Below are 19,364 nucleotides of genomic sequence, written 5' to 3'. Positions count from 1 at the left end.
AATCTTTTTCAACATTGAAAAGAGAAATACTAGTAGACTAATAGCTAATTGTCCGACAATTAGCGGATCATCCGAACTAAGTCGTAAAAATTGGTGTTGAAATAAACCGGTCCGATTATTAGCTTGTCCACTTAAACTTGATTGGACCACTCATATGTTTCTATTTGTTTCTACATGTGTTCTTCTTATTGGACATCCTACAAAAACCGTAGAACTTGCACATAAATTCATTCATTATTTCTCCTTTTATTCCCTCCTGATTTAGCATCTCATATTTGAAGTGAACACAATCGACAGTATGAAACCAAAAACGAACCAAACTGGTTGATATTATTTGGCTCAAATCTCAATTTAAAAGATGAACCGTACGAAAACGAACCGGACCCATCCATAATATAAAATATATAATATAAGATATATACCTTTGCCATTAAGGCAAAAACAATAGTTGTTACATCAATAGTTAAATGCTTCCAACCATAAACAAAAGTATAATCGATCCTCCTTTTCCAAAAGGTCCCATTTGAATCTTTAATTTGCTTTAAGACAAGGATTGTCTGCCCTTCATTTTCGGTACCCTCTTCGTACCCTTATGTTTTATGTGGTCATGGTTAAGTCACGTCATATCTTATATTGTTTTTTTATACATATAACAAGACAAAAATAAATAGTAATATAAAATGTTAACGTGATTTAACCGTGACCACTCAAACAGAAGGGCATGTGGAGGGCAGACAATCCTTGTCCTTTGCTTTAGCCGGAAGAGAGAACCAACAGGATCCTCTCTGGATTCCTTTGACGAGGATTATGGGGATTTGTGAATCGTGTCTGTTTATCATATATTAGTTTTTGTTAGGTATTGTTTGTATTTAATTTTAAATAATAATATTAAAAATAATTTATGACAGTACAATGTATGATGAACGGACACGATTCACGGATCTCCGAAATGAGAGGATCCAGATTCGAGAGAGAGAGAGAGAGAGAGGCAGTCACGTGAGGCACGTTCATCTCATTACGCCACGTGGAAGCCTGGGAGACGTGGATCCCATGCTGACGTGGTCGATGATTGCATAGAAAAAAAAATTTATTTTCAATTATTTTTTGAATATTTTATTCTAGAGAGAGAAAGTGTTAGAGAGAGAGAGTACGAACAAGGCCGTCCGAGAACAGGCACAGACAACATTTTATATTTCGTTTCAATTTGTTGCTTTTTCGCTTTTGTCCTCCAAAGTCCGCGACTCCGCGTTTTTCGCACACAAAATTTAAAAAAAAAAAAATCGGAAAAAATATCGACCGAAATCCGGAAAAGAAAATCCGTCGCAGTGAAGAAAGAAACGCGCAAGAAACGAGCAGCGAAACGCCGAGATTCATCGAGCTCGAAACGCCGGATCTTGCTGCTCCGGTACGAGACCCGACTCCGAATCCGATCGCTCTCCGTTCGGGCGCATTGGTTTATTAGCTCCGTGATTGTTTGATTTTTCCGGGAAAAATATATTTTCCTGGAACTTTTTTGCGGTTTGGGAAAAATTGATTGCGAGGTTTCCGTGGCTGGATCAGATCCTTCTGGAGGAGCTTGGATCTGGTGCGGCGGATGAGAGAGGAGGTGTATGTTTCAGGGATCGAAAGGGAAAACGATGAAATGGGGAACATTGCTTAAGGACTTAAGGGAGAAGGTCGGTCTCATTCATTCGCCGTCGTCTTCTTTATCTGCTTCAGCCTCCGCCGCCGCCGCTTCTTCGTCCTCGTCTCTCTCTGCCAATAATAATGCTAATTCAGCTCTTCACGGCTCGTATTCGCCTTCAAGGTACTTCATTCGTTTTCTTTTTCCTTTTTTTCGCTTGTTTAAATTATTGGGTTTTCGATTCTGTAGGTTAATATTGATAAAGTAGTAAGTTTTCAGTACGCCATTGGGTTTAATTTGTTTAGTAATTTCTTGTTAATTTGGGGTTTAATGGGTTTTAGGTGGGCGGTGGATTGAGTGTTTTGGTAATACTTCAATGGTGTTATGCACTCTAAGAAAGCTTTTAGTTTTTAATTTATTTTTTAGTGAATGTGCTGTGATGGGGATTTGTTGACTAGCTTTGCAGCTTGGTGTATGATCAAATGCGAGATTGTTAGATTTGGCTCGTCTAGTCTCACCCAGTGGATGGTCTGTTGCCGTTGTCCATACAAATTTTCCGGCAACTGATGGTGTCAAAATGGATGAATATGGCTTTTAATTCTATTGTGTCGGAGTGGTTTAGACTTTAGAGTGTAGCATGGTTGCATTGCCTTGGCACTGATTTCATTGACATCTCAGTCATGGCACTATGTTGGCAACTCCTGAGTCATTATAGGTTATATGTGATCAGCTAATGCACCCGTCTTTGAATGGGTTCCTGTTTTAGCATATCCTGGTTTGGGTTAGATTTTAGTCATCAAACCTAGTGGCTTTAGCTCGTTTGTCGTTGATTGATACCTTTGCATTCCAAACATTGTAATGCCTGAATGATTTCAGAAAGGAAAATGCAATAGTCTATGTCTGGCGGATAGAGAGGCTAGCCTATACATGCATGTATAATCTCTCTTTTTGTACAAAACAATAGAGGTGAAGGATGTAGCTGTTAATTTCTGCTGGCGACTCAAAACGTGTTTGGATTAGCTTAAGAAGTAGCAAAAAGTTAGTGCAATCTTCTGGTACCAAAGTAAAAAGTTAATGCTGTCTCTTTTACCGGAGTCATAACATAAATTTTGTAAGTGTCAACATCTAAATTTATGATTTGCATTCTCATATAAATCTTCCACAAGGAAGCATGGTATTAGTTGTTTGTAGATTCTATATTTCAATTTGATACTGGACCATTACAAGATCATTAACATCCAATGCCTGTGAAAACAGAGACAAACATGAATTGGAATTGGACTTCAAAAGATTTTGGGAAGAGTTCCGGTCATCCAGCTCTGAAAAGGTTTGTTTTCATTACTTATTCCATATATTACCTTTTTTAGTAATGTGATGCAGAATAAATAACGAGAAAAAGAGGAGAGAGTGGCTGGATGAAATAGAAGAGGAGGGGGGTGGGAATGAGACAGAGATGAAGAGCAATAGCGAGTCCGGAGTTTCAAATATATGATAGTCAATCCTCAAATAGGTTTTTAAAAAAATATCCTCAAATAGTTACATCATGACCTATTTATAAAGCCTTTCCAGAAATCAGATCTGCAATTAGCTTTCTAATCAACTGAAATCACCAGTGAATTCCCCAATAACCTCTCTAAATTAGGATAAAACATTTCAAATCATTAACTTTTACTTTTAGGCAGGATCTTCATCATAGTGTATTTTTCTTTTATACATGTATGCAGTTATTTTTTGTAACTGAAAATCATGGGTTCTAATTTTTTTTTTTTAATTGTACATGCAGGAGAAAGAAGCGGCCTTGAATTTAACTGTAGATGTCTTTTGTAGATTAGTAAAGCAGGATGCAAATGTAGCTCAATTAGTTACCATGTATGAATGCTTTCCCCTTTTCTGGTCTTCTGCATTGATTAGTACATAATTTCTTCAAAAAATGGGAAAAAGATGTTGTTTTAATTTTACCTTGTAATATAGAAGCAAGTTATGTATACAATATTTCCTTTAAGAACAATTCATTATTCATTTGATGTTTATGTGTGTACCGAATTGGTTTTGTGGTGTCTCTGCAAATCAAAATAGATCAGTTCCCAGCATAACCAGCCAACTTTGTGTTGCTAAAGCTGGGTTGGACAAGTATTGGTTGTTTACTCCACTTTGTTTCTTCTGTCACTGGTGTCATTGAAAACATGTTTTTCCTCATTTTATCTTTATTGGATCCAATTACCAAAATCTGTTGTCATGTCGAGTTGGAGACGTTTATTTGATTTTAAATTTGAGTATGTACAGATGCATAATTTTGTTTGAATTTTTAAAGTCGTTTTTATTTTATTTTTTTATTTTATTATTATTATTATTTTTTTACGTTAGAAAATGAATCCTGAAAAATGACTTTCGCTTGGTTTGGAACTTTTTGTATAAGTTAAACTCTGCCACTTCTATAACTGTTGGTTGCAATTTATCTTACCTTGAGTTTGTTGAGCTTGTATCCTGGAAAGAGGGAAAAATTCCAGTTTGTTGACTAACAAGTTTTGATGAACACAGGTTAGTTGAAACACATATATTCTCATTTGTCCTGGGAAGGGCATTTGTAACAGATATTGAGAAGCTAAAAATCAGCAGCAGAAAAAGACATTTGGATGTGGAAAAAGTACTGAATTTTTTTTCAGAAGTCACAAAGGTTGGCTTTTATTTTAATGGGTGTCATCATTGTTTTCCCATCTGTTTCCTGAAGTCATAATCTTATTTACTTCTGTGCAGGATGGCATCAGTCCTGGTTCAAATTTGTTAACTGCTTTACAAGTTCTAGCTTCTGGGGTAAAATTTTGTTAATTTCACTAGATTAGATACCTCTTTGGTTGTGACGGACTTGAGTGATTTTTTGTCCTTCATTCGTACCCTGTTCATGCTTGTATCCTTATGCTGTTTGCAGCCTATTGATAAACAATCACTCCTTGATTCGGGTATATTTTGCTGTCTCATTCATATTCTCAATGCCCTTCTGGATCCTGATGAAGCCAATCAAAAGCAAAAGGCTACTGATCGTGATGAACTATTTTCAACTGAGAAAGATTATGATGGTGATGCTGGTCAAGTCCGTCGGCTTGAGGTAGCTTTTGCTTAATGGTATACAAAACCATACATGTTTGTTACACAAAGATGTATGCAAAGATTGATTTGAAAACACAATAGGCTTAATTGCTGTTATGTTGTGTTTGGTAGAAGGAGAACCTTGTAGCATTTTGAAGTGTGACATTTTTTGAACGTTGCCATGATTTGTGGGTATTCTAACATCTTTATTTTCCTTGTTTGAGGTGAATAGTTGACATATTTGAACTACAGCTAATAGTGTGTGACATTTTTCTCATACTGAACTTAGTCTTTGCTTGTACGTTATTGTGCTGTTCATTATCACTTGCCCTATTAGGCCAAACCTCTCATTATTACTTTATCAGAAATTTTTTATTTATGTTTGATATTGATTTTCAAGCCCGTTGTAATTGCTATGTTATCAGTTCATGGCATGTTTTAAATTTTCTTTTGGTTTGTAACCTTTAAATTGCAGGTAGAGGGGAGTGTTGTGCATATTATGAAAGCGCTGGCAAACCATCCTTTGGCAGCACAAAGTTTGATTGAGGATGATTCTCTTCAGTTGCTCTTTCAGATGGTTGCGAATGGCTCTTTGACAGTCTTCTCTCGATATAAGGAGGGCCTGGTTCTGCTGCACAGCATCCAGCTTCACAGACATGCTATGCAGGTAGATACATTGCACGTATTGCCTGCCCTATTTGTAGAGACATAATTGGATAGCAACATTTTCCACAATCATAATATTAAATCAGTTTTGGAACCCGTAACAACATTTTGTTTGTGCTAACTTCTGGTTTTCTTTCCAGATTCTTGGTCTTCTTTTGGTCAATGACAATGGGAGCACTGCACAATATCTTCGTAAACATCATCTGGTATGGTGATATATTATATGCGTGCACTGTAATGGTTAAATCCTAACTACACTGAATATGCCTGCTCAACTCACCATCATACCTCCCGCATACTCTTTAATGTTGTATAAGAATGTAGTTTTATCAGGAACATAAGCTAGCCAATGATGACTACACAGGCTATGCTGACTTTTTTGATATGTATTATTTTCAAATCATGGCTTGATCCATGGTTTTTTTGTTATCGTTTTAAATTCTCACACTATGATTTTCTGTTCCCCCCTGTGCAGATCAAAGTTCTTTTAATGGCCGTCAAAGATTTCAATCCTGATTGTGGTGATCCTACATATACCATGGGCATTGTGGATTTGCTGCTTGAATGTGTGGAATTGTCATATAGACCTGGTAATTGGCTCGTCAGTTTTCCTTCTTTGGTTGAGCTAAACATCTCTTCCTTGTGGTGTATTCTTCTAATATGATTTTCTACAGCTTAAGTATGTGTTGGTTCTGATATGATACATTTTTGTTATGTAGAAGCTGGTGGTGTCAGGCTTAGGGAGGATATACATAATGCCCATGGTTATCAGTTCCTTGTACAGTTTGCTTTAACACTTTCCTCAATGCCGAAAAGTCAGGGGTTCCATTCTGTTCATTTTAAATCTTCAGACCAAAATTCTGCTTCAGGCGGTTCCCATGCACAGGATGTTGTAGACATGCAGGATTCCAGGGGAGAAAAAGGACCCTTAGCTGAACAACTTTCTCCCACACTGTCTAGGTTGCTTGATGTTCTTGTTAATCTAGCTCAAACTGGCTCAACTGAATCGAAAGGTTCCAAGTCTTCTCATACCAGGTCCAGTGGCCATAGCAGAAGTTGTACACCATCTTCAGACAGATTGGCTGATGAAGTTTGGGAAAAGGACAATAATAAAGTCAAAGACCTTGAAGCAGTTCAGATGTTGCAGGATATTTTCCTCAAAGCAGATAGCAGGGAGTTGCAAGCAGAAGTTCTGAATAGAATGTTCAAAATATTTTCAAGTCATCTTGAAAATTATAAGTTGTGCCAGCAGTTACGGACTGTTCCACTTTTCATCCTAAATATGGCTGGTTTTTCTCCATCTTCCCAAGAGATACTTCTAAAAATTCTTGAGTATGCTGTGACTGTTGTGAATTGCGTCCCTGAGCAAGAGTTACTGTCACTTTGTTGCTTGTTGCAGCAACCAATATCATCAGAGTTAAAGCACACTGTACTTTCTTTTTTGGTAAAACTTCTATCTTTTGACCAGCAGTACAAAAAGGTCCTCCGAGAAGTTGGTGTCCTGGAGGTATTGTTGGATGACCTGAAGCAGCACAAGTTGCTTTTGGGTTCAGAACATCAAAGTGGCAATACTAATCAGTTGGAGAGAAAGTCCAGCTCAAGCAGCTTTAAAAAGCACTTGGACAGCAAGGACGTAATTATTTCATCACCCAGGTTAATGGAATCTGGTTCAGTGAAGCTTCCTATGTTTGAAGTTGACCGTACAATTACTATTGCATGGGATTGTATGGTCTCTTTATTAAAGAAAACTGAAACCAATCAATCATCTTTCCGTGTGGCTAATGGTGTAACTGCTGTTCTCCCGTTTCTTGTGTCTGACACACACCGTGCAGGGGTGCTTAGGGTATTGTCATGTTTGGTCATTGAAGATAGTACCCAGGTTTGTTAGCTTTATTAGTCTTGTAACTCTTAAGTTTTTTGAATTTCGATGGTTTTGAATTCAATTCTTGTCCCTTTATATTCCTTGTTAATTTTTCATTCATATAATTCTGAAATAAAAATGAGGGACAAATCCAGAACTTTCATAACATAGAATCTGTGGATGTTTTAGCAGTTATAGAAGCTTTTGTGCAGACTGTAATAGTATTTGAGTCATCAAGCTTTGCCATTGTTGATTGTCAAAATAACTTTGCTTCTCATTTTTGATCAGGCACATCCTGAAGAATTAGGTGTGATTGTTGAAATTCTAAAAAGTGGAATGGTTACCAGTGTTTTGGGATCTCAATACAGGCTTCAAAATGATGCAAAATGCGACACTATGGGGGCTTTATGGCGCATTCTGGGAGTTAACAACTCAGCTCAGAGGGTTTTTGGTGAAGCCACTGGTTTTTCTCTTCTGCTTACTACACTCCATAGTTTCCAAAGTGACGGAGAGCATTCAGATCAATCTTCTTTAGAGGTTTACATTAAGGTGTTTACGTATTTGTTGCGTCTAGTGACTGCTGGAGTGTGTGATAATGCTGTTAATAGGACAAAATTGCACACACTTATATCATCCCAAACTTTCTATGATCTTCTGTCTGAGTCAGGCTTGCTTAGTGTGGACTGTGAAAAGCAAGTCATACAATTATTGTTTGAACTAGCTCTTGAAATTGTGCTTCCACCCTTCTTAACATCAGAAAGTGTTACATCCTCGGATGTGCTTGATAATGAGTCATCAAGTTTTTCAATAATGACCACATCAGGCTCATTTCATCCTGATAAGGAACGGGTGTTTAACGCTGGTGCTGTCAGAGTTCTTATTCGGTCGTTACTGCTCTTTACTCCAAAGATGCAGCTTGAAGTTCTTAACCTTATTGAAAGGCTTGCTCGTGCTGGTCCCTTCAATCAGGAAAACCTCACCTCTATAGGTGCGAAAAAAATAATTATTTGCTAAGTATCTAAATTTCTGACCAGTATTCTCACTTTCTACCCTGTCTAATGTATTTAGGTTGCATTGAACTTCTGCTGGAAACCATTCACCCCTTCCTTTTGGGCTCATCTCCATTAATGAAGTATGCTCTGGAGATTGTTGAAGTACTTGGGGCATACAGGTGGGACTTGTGTACATCTATTCGAATTTATTTGTTTTCTCTGTTCAGTTCTCATTGTTGTTTCCCTTTATTTTTATCTAAAATCTTTTCCTGTGCAATTATGTATGGATTTCTGGGAATTGAGGTGTCTCTCAGCAATTAAGAGTGCTGGTTTGACTTTATTCAATTTGAATAACAAGGTTTTTTATGTATGTGGTGGCAGGCTATCTGCATCAGAACTTCGAGTGCTTATTAGATATGTGTTGCAAATGAGGTCAATGAAGTCAGGTCGTATACTTGTGGACATGATGGAAAGGTTAATTGTCATGGAGGATTCAGAAAATATTTCCCTTGCGCCATTTGTAGAGATGGACATGAGCAAGATTGGTCATGCTTCCATTCAGGTTTCTCTGGGAGAAAGATCATGGCCTCCAGCAGCTGGTTATTCATTTGTCTGTTGGTTTCAGTTTCGAAATCTCTTGAAGTTGCAAGCAAAAGAAACAGAGTCCAAAGCTGGTCCTTTTAAGAAGTGGAGCAGTTCTGCCAGGAAACATCATGAACGGCATATTCTCAGGATATTTTCTGTTGGTGCAGCAAATAATGAAAATGCATTCTATGCAGAATTATATCTTGATGAGGATGGTGTTCTTACCCTTGCAACTAGCAATTCTTGCTCCTTATCGTTTTCTGGATTGGAACTTGAGGAAGGCAGGTGGCATCACCTTGCAGTTGTACATAGCAAGCCAAATGCTCTTGCTGGATTGTTCCAAGCCAGTGTTGCTTATGTGTATCTTGATGGAAAGCTTAGACACACAGGGAAACTAGGATATTCTCCATCTCCGATTGGAAAACCTTTGCAGGTAACCGTTGGGACTCCAGTTACTTGTGCAAGAGTTAGTGACTTGATCTGGAAGGTCCGTTCTTGCTACCTTTTTGAGGAGGTGCTCACCTCAGGTTGTATTTGTTTCATGTACATTCTTGGTAGAGGATATAGAGGGCTCTTCCAGGACACAGATCTTCTTCGTTTTGTCCCTAACCAGGCATGTGGTGGCGGTAGCATGGCTATCTTAGATACATTAGATGCTGACTTGACCTTGGCTTCTAGTACACAGAAGCTTGACATATCTAATAAGCAAGGAGACTCCAAGGCAGATGGCAGTGGAATTGTTTGGGACTTGGAGAGGCTAGGTTCTCTCTCTTTACAGCTCTCTGGGAAGAAGCTTATATTTGCATTTGATGGAACCTGTGCAGAAGCTATTCGAGCATCAGGGGAGGTCTCCATGCTCAATCTAGTTGATCCATTATCAGCAGCTGCTTCTCCTATTGGGGGTATGTTTAAGACAAAGGTTCACATATTGCATCCAAATTTTGACATTTTTATGATTATATACAAATATATATATATATATATATATATATATATATATATATATATATATATATGCATGCATGTGAAAAACTGGTGGATCTAGATTTTTTGAATTCTTCTATTTCCTTTGTTCTCATTTTTAGTTTTGTGCAGGTATACCACGATTTGGGCGTCTTCATGGGGATATTTACCTATGTAGGCAATGTGTAATTGGTGATACTGTCTGCCTGGTCGGTGGGATGACTGTTATCCTGGCCTTAGTTGAGGCTGCTGAGACTAGGGACATGCTACACATGGCCCTTACCTTACTGGCCTCTGCCCTTCATCAGAATCCTCAGAATGTGAGAGACATGCAGAAATGCCGGGGATACCATTTGCTGGCTGTCTTTTTGCGTCGTCGAATGTCATTGTTCGACATGCAATGTCTTGAGATATTTTTCCAGATTGCTGCCTGTGAAGCTTCATTTTCAGAACCAAGGAAGTTGATATATAATCGAACTAATTTGTCAGCAGCTACAACAATGCAGGAAACAAGTTTTGAGGAACTTAACTTGTCAAGGTTTCGTGATGAATTTTCTTCAGTCGGATCTCAAGGAGACATGGATGATTTTTCTGCCCAAAAAGATTCATTTAGCCATATTTCAGAGCTTGAAAGTGCTGATATTCCGGCTGAAACCTCAAATTGCATTGTCTTGTCAAATGAAGACATGGTTGAACATGTCTTGTTGGATTGGACATTGTGGGTAACTGCACCAGTTGCAATTCAAATTGCACTTCTTGGTTTTCTAGAGCATCTAGTGTCCATGCACTGGTACAGAAATCATAACCTTACTGTTCTGCGCCGAATAAACCTTGTTCAACATTTATTAGTTACTCTTCAAAGGGGTGATGTTGAAGTTCCCGTTTTGGAGAAATTGGTTGTATTACTTGGTGTCATTTTGGAAGATGGGTTTCTCTCTTCTGAACTGGAACATGTGGTTAGGTTTGTGATTATGACATTTGATCCACCTGACTTGACACCCCGACATCCAATAATGCGTGAGGCCATGGGAAAGCATGTAATCGTGAGAAACATGCTGTTGGAGATGCTTATTGATCTGCAAGTAACCATTAAATCTGAAGAGGTGCTTGAGCAGTGGCATAAGATTGTGTCTTCTAAATTGATTACATATTTTCTAGACGAATCTGTTCACCCAACAAGTATGAGGTGGATCATGACTCTTCTTGGAGTTTGTCTTACTTCATCCCCTACATTTGCACTAAAATTTCGCACCAGTGGAGGTTATCAAGGCTTGAACCGGGTGCTTCCAAGCTTCTATGATTCCCCAGACATATATTACATTTTGTTCTGTCTGATATTTGGAAAGTCTGTCTATCCTAGATTGCCGGAAGTTCGCATGCTAGACTTTCACGCGCTTATGCCAAATGATGGAAGTTTTGTGGAACTGAAATTCGTAGAATTGTTGGAATCTGTTATTACCATGGCAAAATCTACATTTGATAGGCTGAGCGTTCAGTCAATGCTTGCTCACCAATCTGGTAATCTTTCCCAGGTTGGTGCTGGCCTTGTGGCAGAACTTGTGAATGGAAATGCAGACATGGCTGGGGAGCTGCAAGGTGAAGCATTGATGCATAAAACATATGCGGCACGCTTAATGGGTGGGGAGGCATCGGCCCCTTTTGCTGCTACTTCGGTCTTGAGATTTATGGTTGATTTGGCAAAAATGTGTTCCCCTTTCACTGGTGTCTGCAAAAGAGCAGAGTTTCTTGAAAGCTGCATTGACCTATATTTTTCTTGTGTCAGGTTTGTCATGGGACTCGAGTATTTCTGACATTGATACTATTTACTTGATCTAAATTTTACTGGATTTTTTTTTTTGAAACTTTTCTTTTTACTCAACTCACTGGTTTTATTTTTGAACTTTTCTTTTTTACTTAACTCACTATCTGGTTTCTTACAGAGCGGCCCATGCTGTGAAGATGGCAAAGGAGCTATCTGTAAAGGCAGAAGAGAAGAACTTGAATGATTGTGACGATTCCTGTAGTTCCCAGAACACATTTTCTAGCCTACCTCATGAGCAGGATCAGTCTGCCAAAACCTCCATTAGTGTTGGAAGCTTCCCTCCTGGTCAGGTGAGTTCAAATTCTGAAGACACGGCTGTTCCCCCAAATTCGGGGACTGATGATAAAACAGAGACCAACGCTACTGCAGCCAAGCAGGAATTACACAAATCAGTGCAAGACCATGTACAAGCTGTTCAGAGCTTAGAAAGTGATAATGTTGACCAGGTTTCCGCCCCCTCCAGCACAAATGATTATAATTTCCGTAAGAGGGTCACCCTGGAGCCCATTAAACCAGTGGATTCTCAGAGTTCCACATCGTTTACCATGCTGGATTCTCCCAATTTATCAGAGAAGTCTAGTTCTAGACTCCCACTCACACTCTCTCCTTCTCCTGTTTTAGCATTGACATCTTGGCTGGGAAGTGGAGGCTATAATGAATCCAAATCTCCCTCAGTTGCCACTCCTTCCATTGATTCTTCTGTGACTACCACTGAATTTGATCCATCTTCAGACCTGAAGTCTCCTGGGCCTTCTACTGCAAGTACCTTTTTTTCAGCTAGTCCAAAGCTACTTCTTGAAATGGATGAATGTGGCTATGGAGGTGGTCCTTGTTCTGCCGGAGCCACTGCTGTTTTAGATTTTATTGCAGAAGTTCTGTCTGAGTTTGTGACTGAGCAAATTAAAGTATCACAAATTATAGAGGGAATCTTGGAAAGTGTTCCATTATATGTTGATGCAGATTCTATGTTGGTATTCCAGGGATTGTGCCTTAGTCGACTGATGAACTTTCTGGAAAGGCGTCTCTTGCGCGATGATGAAGAAAATGAGAAAAAGCTAGATAAAAATCGTTGGTCCTCAAATTTAGATTCATTATGCTGGATGATAGTGGATCGTGCATATATGGGCGCTTTTCCTCAACCTTCTGGAATACTAAAGACACTCGAGTTCTTATTATCTATGCTACAATTGGCAAATAAAGATGGTCGAATTGAAGAAGCTACTCCTAGTGGGAAGAGCCTATTATCTATTGGAAGAGGGAGCAGGCAACTTGATGCTTATATACATTCAATTCTTAAAAATACAAATCGTATGATACTGTATTGCTTTCTGCCATCATTCTTGTCTTCAATAGGAGAAGATGATCTGCTTTTGTGCTTAGGTTTGCTAGTTGAATCAAAGAAGAGAGTTTCCTCCAACTCTTCACTTGATAATTCAGGAATTGATATCTGCACGGTCTTACAGTTATTAGTTGCTCACAGGCGAATTATATTCTGTCCCAGCAATATGGATACAGATATAAATTGTTGTCTTTGTGTCAATTTAATCTCTCTCCTCTGTGACCAACGACAGAATGTGCAGAACTTGGCTGTTGATATTGTCAAGTATCTCCTGGTGCATCGTCGGGTGGCTCTAGAAGATTTGCTGGTCTCAAAGCCAAACCAAGGACACCAACTGGATGTGCTACATGGGGGATTTGACAAGTTATTAACTGAAAATTTATCTGCTTTCTTTGAATGGCTTCAAAGTTCTGAATTGTTGGTGAATAAAGTACTAGAGCAGTGTGCTTCCATTATGTGGGTACAGTATATTACTGGATCAGCAAAATTCCCAGGAGTGAGAATTAAAGCTATGGAGGGTCGTCGCAAGAGAGAAATGGGGAGAAAATCAAGGGATGCGTCAAAGTTAGATGTAAAGCACTGGGAGCAGGTGAATGAACGGAGATATGCACTAGAATTGGTGCGCGATGCTATGTCCACTGAGCTAAGAGTTGTGCGTCAAGACAAGTATGGATGGGTTCTGCATGCTGAGAGCGAGTGGCAAACCCATCTTCAACAACTTGTCCATGAGCGGGGAATATTTCCAATGCGAAAATCCTCCGTTAATCAGGATCCTGATTGGCAGCTTTGTCCAATTGAAGGTCCATACAGGATGCGCAAAAAACTTGAGCGCTGCAGATTGAAACTTGATACCATCCAAAATGTTCTTGATGGACAATTTGAAGTAGGGAAAGCAGAGCTGTCCAAAGAGAAAAATGAGAATGATCTGAATGCTTCTGATAACGATTCTGAACCATTCTTTCAACTTCTGACTGATAGTGCCAAACAGAATGGCCTTGATGGTGAGCTGTATGATGGATCATTTTTTAAAAAACCAGATAATGCCAAAGATGTTGCTTCTGCTAGGACTGAATGGAATGATGATAGAGCTAGTAGTCTCAATGAAGCAAGTTTGCACTCTGCACTCGAGTTTGGTGGCAAATCTAGTTCAGCATCTGTCCCCAATGATGACAGTGTACAAGAACGATCTGACCTAGGGTCTCCATGGCAATCTTCTTCTGCAAGAATTGATGATGTCAAAGTCACAGATGATAAATCAGATAAGGAACTTCATGATAATGGTGAATACCTGATCAGACCTTATCTGGAACCTTTTGAAAAGATACGATTTCGATACAATTGTGAACGAGTTATGGGTCTGGACAAGCATGATGGTATATTTTTAATCGGCGAGCTTTCTCTGTATGTGATTGAAAATTTCTATATCGATGACTCTGGGTGTATTTGTGAAAAGGAATGCAAAGATGAACTCTCTATCATTGATCAGGCTCTTGGTGTAAAGAAGGATGTTAATTTGGATTTCCAGTCAAAGTCAACTTCATCTTGGGGAGCAACAGAAAAGTCAGGAGTTGGGGGAAGAGCATGGGCCTATAATGGTGGTGCATGGGGAAAGGAGAAAGTCTGTACTAGTGGTAGTCTACCTCACCCTTGGAACATGTGGAAACTTAACAGTGTTCATGAGCTTTTGAAGCGTGATTACCAGCTGCGTCCTGTTGCTGTTGAAATTTTTAGCATGGATGGATGTAATGATCTCCTGGTGTTCCACAAAAAAGAAAGGGAAGAAGTTTTCAGAAATCTGGTAGCCATGAATCTTCCTAGAAATAGCATGTAAGCAATCAATTCCCAATTTCCTCAATTTTTTTTTCCAGTAGTCCTTTTCACGTTATAATTGATGTATTTATATATTTTTGCATGATTTTTTTGGTCTACCAGAGTGTGTTTGTGTGTGTGTGTGTGTGTCAGTGTGTCAGAGTGTGTCTGTGTTTCTGTGTTTGTGTGCCCTTGTTAGGGACTCAGGATGTTGAAACTATGCAAGCGTATATCGTGGAACATAGCATTTAAGATATGAACTGCAGATTTACCTATATTATTGTTTTACTTGTGTATTGATGGTTTCCTGCCTAATATCTTTTGCATTACCTTTCGGATTTTTGCCAGTAATTATTTAATTCATAATTCTATTCATATTAGGTTGGACACAACCATATCAGGATCAGCAAAACAAGAAAGCAATGAGGGTAGCCGACTATTTAAGTCAATGGCCAAGTCCTTTTCAAAGAGATGGCAAAATGGAGAAATAAGCAATTTCCAGTACCTCATGCATCTCAACACGTTGGCAGGACGGGGGTACAGTGATCTTACCCAATATCCAGTTTTTCCGTGGGTTCTTTCAGATTACGAGAGTGAAAACCTGGACTTGTTAGATCCAAAAACATTTCGTGGACTTGACAAGCCGATGGGTTGTCAAACGTTAGAGGGCGAAGAAGAATTCAGGAAAAGGTAATATGAATTCCATTGTTTTATTCTTATTTCACTTTTAAGTTGTGTCTTTGATTGAAGTTTTTCCTGTTTCAGTTCTATATAGTTGTTTTAACCACATGAAGCACTTTCTCTATCATGGTTTTCTATATGCAGAAATACATTTTTGGATGTATGTTAGCAGTAGTGTTTCTTTATTCATCTTGTCTTTCATTCTCTACTCAGGTACGAGAGCTGGGACGATCCGGAGGTCCCAAAATTCCATTATGGTTCTCATTATTCCAGTGCTGGGATTGTCCTCTTCTATCTTCTACGCCTACCACCGTTCAGTGCAGAGAATCAAAAGCTACAAGGAGGGCAATTTGACCATGCTGATCGTCTTTTTAATAGTATTAGAGATACTTGGTTCAGTGCAGCTGGAAAGGGCAACACATCAGATGTGAAGGAGTTGATTCCTGAATTTTTCTACATGCCAGAATTCCTGGAAAATCGTTTCAATCTTGATTTGGGTGAGAAACAATCAGGAGAGAAGGTGAAACATCTTAATCCCTTTACTTAAGAAAAAAAAATTATTTGATGTTCAAGCCATTAACCAACCTTGAGGGCCCAACCATTCTCGTAGACGTGTACAGCTTTTTATTTTGCTTTCTAATAAAAGAAATTAGATGTGCAAACAAAGGTTTTCTTCTGTTGTAATAGTTTAGGTATAGGAAATGCGTTCTGTACTCTGGCCCAATGCTATTTGAATCTTCTTCTTTTCTACTGTTTGAGAACTGAAACATTCTCTCTTTAATTTCTATCATTAGGTTGGTGATGTTGGCTTACCTCCATGGGCTAAAGGCAGTGCTAGAGAATTCATCAGGAAGCACAGGGAGGCCCTGGAATCTGATTACGTTTCACAAAATTTGCATCATTGGATAGATCTCATTTTTGGATATAAACAGAGAGGAAAGGTTCGTATTGAGATTCATTTTTGGCACACTGCAACTCATTCATAAGCTTTTAATAGGCCTCATAAAGTTGTGCACCTGGAAGTTCTTCAATGAAATTTGTGGCATCATTTTAGTTTCATCTTTTAGCTCAGTATTTACTCATCTAGAGACACATTGCCCACATATGTGTGATTGCATGAGATATACCCAAACCTAACTTGAACTGGTGAATAGTGAAGTCATCTTTGTGTGTGCTTATTTTTGCAACCAAACAGATATTACATGCTCAATTTAATAAAGAAATTGTTGGTTGAAAATTTGCTGAGATTTAATACTACCCGACTATTTTTCATTCTGGATCTCATTGTGCCAAACACTTACTTCTGGTCCTGACTTCGTGTTCTACTTTACTCTTTCCATTTTGATCTGCTTTTCATTATAAATTTCCTTGAAATTGACAGGCAGCTGAGGAAGCTGTGAATGTTTTCTATCACTACACGTACGAGGGGAGTGTAGACATAGACTCAGTGACAGATCCTGCAATGAAAGCCTCAATTCTAGCACAAATTAATCATTTTGGGCAGACACCCAAACAGCTATTCCTCAAACCCCATGTGGAAAGGCAGGTCAACAGAAGGGTTCCTCATCCACTCAAGTACTCAAACCATCTTGTTCAGCATGAGATACGCAAGACATCGTCTTCTATAACTCAGATTGTTACTGTCAACGAGAAAATCCTAGTGGCAGGAACAAATTGTTTGCTTAAGCCAAGAACGTATACTAAATATGTTGCATGGGGTTTTCCAGATCGTAGCTTAAGATTTATGAACTATGATCAAGATCGACTCCTATCCACACACGAGAATCTTCATGGGGGCAACCAGATTCAGTGTACTGGCGTTAGCCATGATGGTCAGATTCTGGTCACTGGGGCTGATGATGGCTTAGTTTCTGTTTGGAGAATCAGTAATTACGGTCCTCGTGTTTTGAGACGCTTGCAGTTGGAGAAGGCACTTTGCGCCCACACATCCAAAATTACATGTCTTCATGTTAGCCAGCCTTACATGCTGATTGTGAGTGGATCAGATGACTGCACTGTTGTTGTATGGGATCTCAGCTCCTTGGTTTTTGTTAGGCAGCTCCCTGAGTTCCCAGCGCCGATTTCTGCAATTTATGTGAATGACTTGACAGGGGAAATTGTGACAGCAGCTGGAATTTTACTTGCAGTTTGGAGCGTTAATGGGGACTGTCTTGCAATGGTTAACACGTCTCAACTGCCTTCTGATTCAATTCTTTCTGTGACAAGTAGTTCATTTTCTGATTGGCTGGATACGAACTGGTTTGTAACCGGTCATCAGAGTGGGGCTGTTAAGGTTTGGCAAATGGTTCACCACACCAACATCGAGAGTTCCCAACAGAAGTCAACGAGCAATGGATTGGGGGGTTTAAATCTCAATGATAAAGCACCAGAGTACAGGTTGGTCCTCCACAAGGTGCTCAAGTTTCATAAGCATCCCGTTACTGCCCTTCTCCTTACAAATGACCTCAAGCAGTTACTAAGTGGGGATTCTGGTGGGCATTTGCTGTCATGGACAGTGCCAGATGAGAGCTTGAGAGCTTCAATGAATCAGGGGTGATGATCCTAAAGTTTTGATTCAGGTATAATAACTTCAGCAAATGGGGGTAGCTTTCAGTTCTAATACCCGGACCCTCATCATGAAAAGAACGGACGTGGTGCTAGTACTACATGGTAAAAGGTGGGACAATTCCGACAGCAGGGCTGGCCTGGACCGGAACAAGGCAAAACTGTACAGGATTGACAGGAAAGAAGAATCCACTCTTAAACCAATTGTTAAATGTTGAAACCCACGCAAGCGTGCTGCCTACCGGGATCTTTGCTAACCTGGGTTGAGCATCTGATTGGGAAGGCAATACTGGATGCTTTTGGGATGGAAAGGAGGATGCTCTCCATTTCGGACGAGGAGCATCCAAGTCTTACAGTTTTTTTTGTTTGTTATTTTTTATGTAAATAGTTGGGACTAACAGAGTGTGCGATGGAAGTTGTATAGCAGAGTAGTGTGCCAGGAATGGGGACGTTTGGGTGAAAAAATGATGGTTCCAGTGTGAATGTGGAACGCTTAATTTGGTCTATTGCGGGCATTTTTTGGCTACGATTCTTTTTGAAATAGTGCATTTGGGCACTTATTATTGCCCATTTCATTTTGTAAGACTCTCTCTCTCTCTCTCCAAAAAAAGGTTGTGAATGTTTTCCTACACACAATTGGGTGGTTGAATTGCTCTAATTCATAACCTGGTCGAGTATTCATAACTTCTCCAGCGTTTACTAAAACTCGTATTAGAATTATTTTCTCGTTTTACTTCGTTGTGTTAGGTGTTGAATAATAAATCAAAAGCTTGACAGTACTTTTCTCGTTTTAAGTAAACATATCATTTTACGGAATACATAACAACAAAACAAAATATAAATAGTTTACATCTTTGGAAAAAAAAAATTAAGCTGATATTGGTTAGGTCAAGTTGTCCAATAGTACTGCGTTTGAGTTCGAATCTCCATCCCCGTCCATTAGCATACGATATAAAAATGCATGCATTCCACTTGTTGTAATATGTGCTAACGATATAATCCCGCGCAGCGCTCACGTACTCTGCTAATGTATTGGCTACTCCAGCCCGACACTACTGCCCCTCCACTTCCTCCGCCGTGCACTGCACCCAATGTCGAAGAAAACTCTGCCAAACCCGTCTCTCCACTTCTCCAAACACCCTCAAAACGCCATTAAATTCCCTTCCCTGGAGGAGGTTTGCGACGGAGGAAGACTCAGGGAAGCTTTTCACTCACTGGGCACTTTGCTCACACATCCAAATGGATTGGATTCTGATTTGCAGCTTGCAATGATGGTAGAAAGCATTTTAGCGGCTTTTGGTGCGTTGACATGCGTTTCTTTGGACAGAGTTCGAAAGGCCCAAATCTTTGATGGTTCTATAATATATGATTTG

At 39.3% G+C, this 19,364-nt stretch overlaps 1 protein-coding gene across 3 annotated transcripts; it reads left to right on the top strand.

Annotated features, from left to right (window-relative positions):
- The first annotated feature begins 1,208 nt into the window (after window positions 1-1,208).
- On the top strand, window positions 1,209-18,574 carry LOC126615937 (protein SPIRRIG-like). 3 transcript variants are annotated; one of them, XM_050283864.1, is made up of 19 exons: window positions 1,209-1,807; window positions 2,882-2,951; window positions 3,408-3,493; window positions 4,163-4,298; window positions 4,379-4,435; window positions 4,551-4,727; window positions 5,184-5,375; window positions 5,515-5,580; window positions 5,850-5,964; window positions 6,097-7,253; window positions 7,524-8,223; window positions 8,304-8,406; window positions 8,609-9,714; window positions 9,908-11,558; window positions 11,716-14,763; window positions 15,127-15,435; window positions 15,640-15,946; window positions 16,221-16,367; window positions 16,808-18,574. In XM_050283864.1, exons 1-19 carry the CDS (start codon window positions 1,611-1,613, stop codon window positions 17,981-17,983), a joined length of 10,800 nt encoding a protein of 3,599 aa, XP_050139821.1. In that variant the 5' UTR covers window positions 1,209-1,610; the 3' UTR covers window positions 17,984-18,574. The 3 variants fall into 3 exon arrangements, with proteins under 3 accessions (XP_050139821.1, XP_050139820.1, XP_050139822.1); XM_050283863.1 differs by having other exon boundaries at window positions 6,094-7,253; XM_050283865.1 differs by lacking the exons at window positions 1,209-1,807; window positions 2,882-2,951; window positions 3,408-3,493; window positions 4,163-4,298; window positions 4,379-4,435 and having other exon boundaries at window positions 4,606-4,744; window positions 6,094-7,253.
- The last annotated feature ends 790 nt before the right edge of the window (window positions 18,575-19,364 follow it).

Source organism: Malus sylvestris, chromosome 3 (genome assembly GCF_916048215.2).
Source record: "Malus sylvestris chromosome 3, drMalSylv7.2, whole genome shotgun sequence".
In the NCBI taxonomy this organism is placed as follows: Eukaryota; Viridiplantae; Streptophyta; class Magnoliopsida; order Rosales; family Rosaceae; genus Malus; species Malus sylvestris.
The sequence above is the reverse complement of the archived record's forward strand: the minus strand, read 5'-3'. Positions and strand labels throughout refer to the sequence as shown.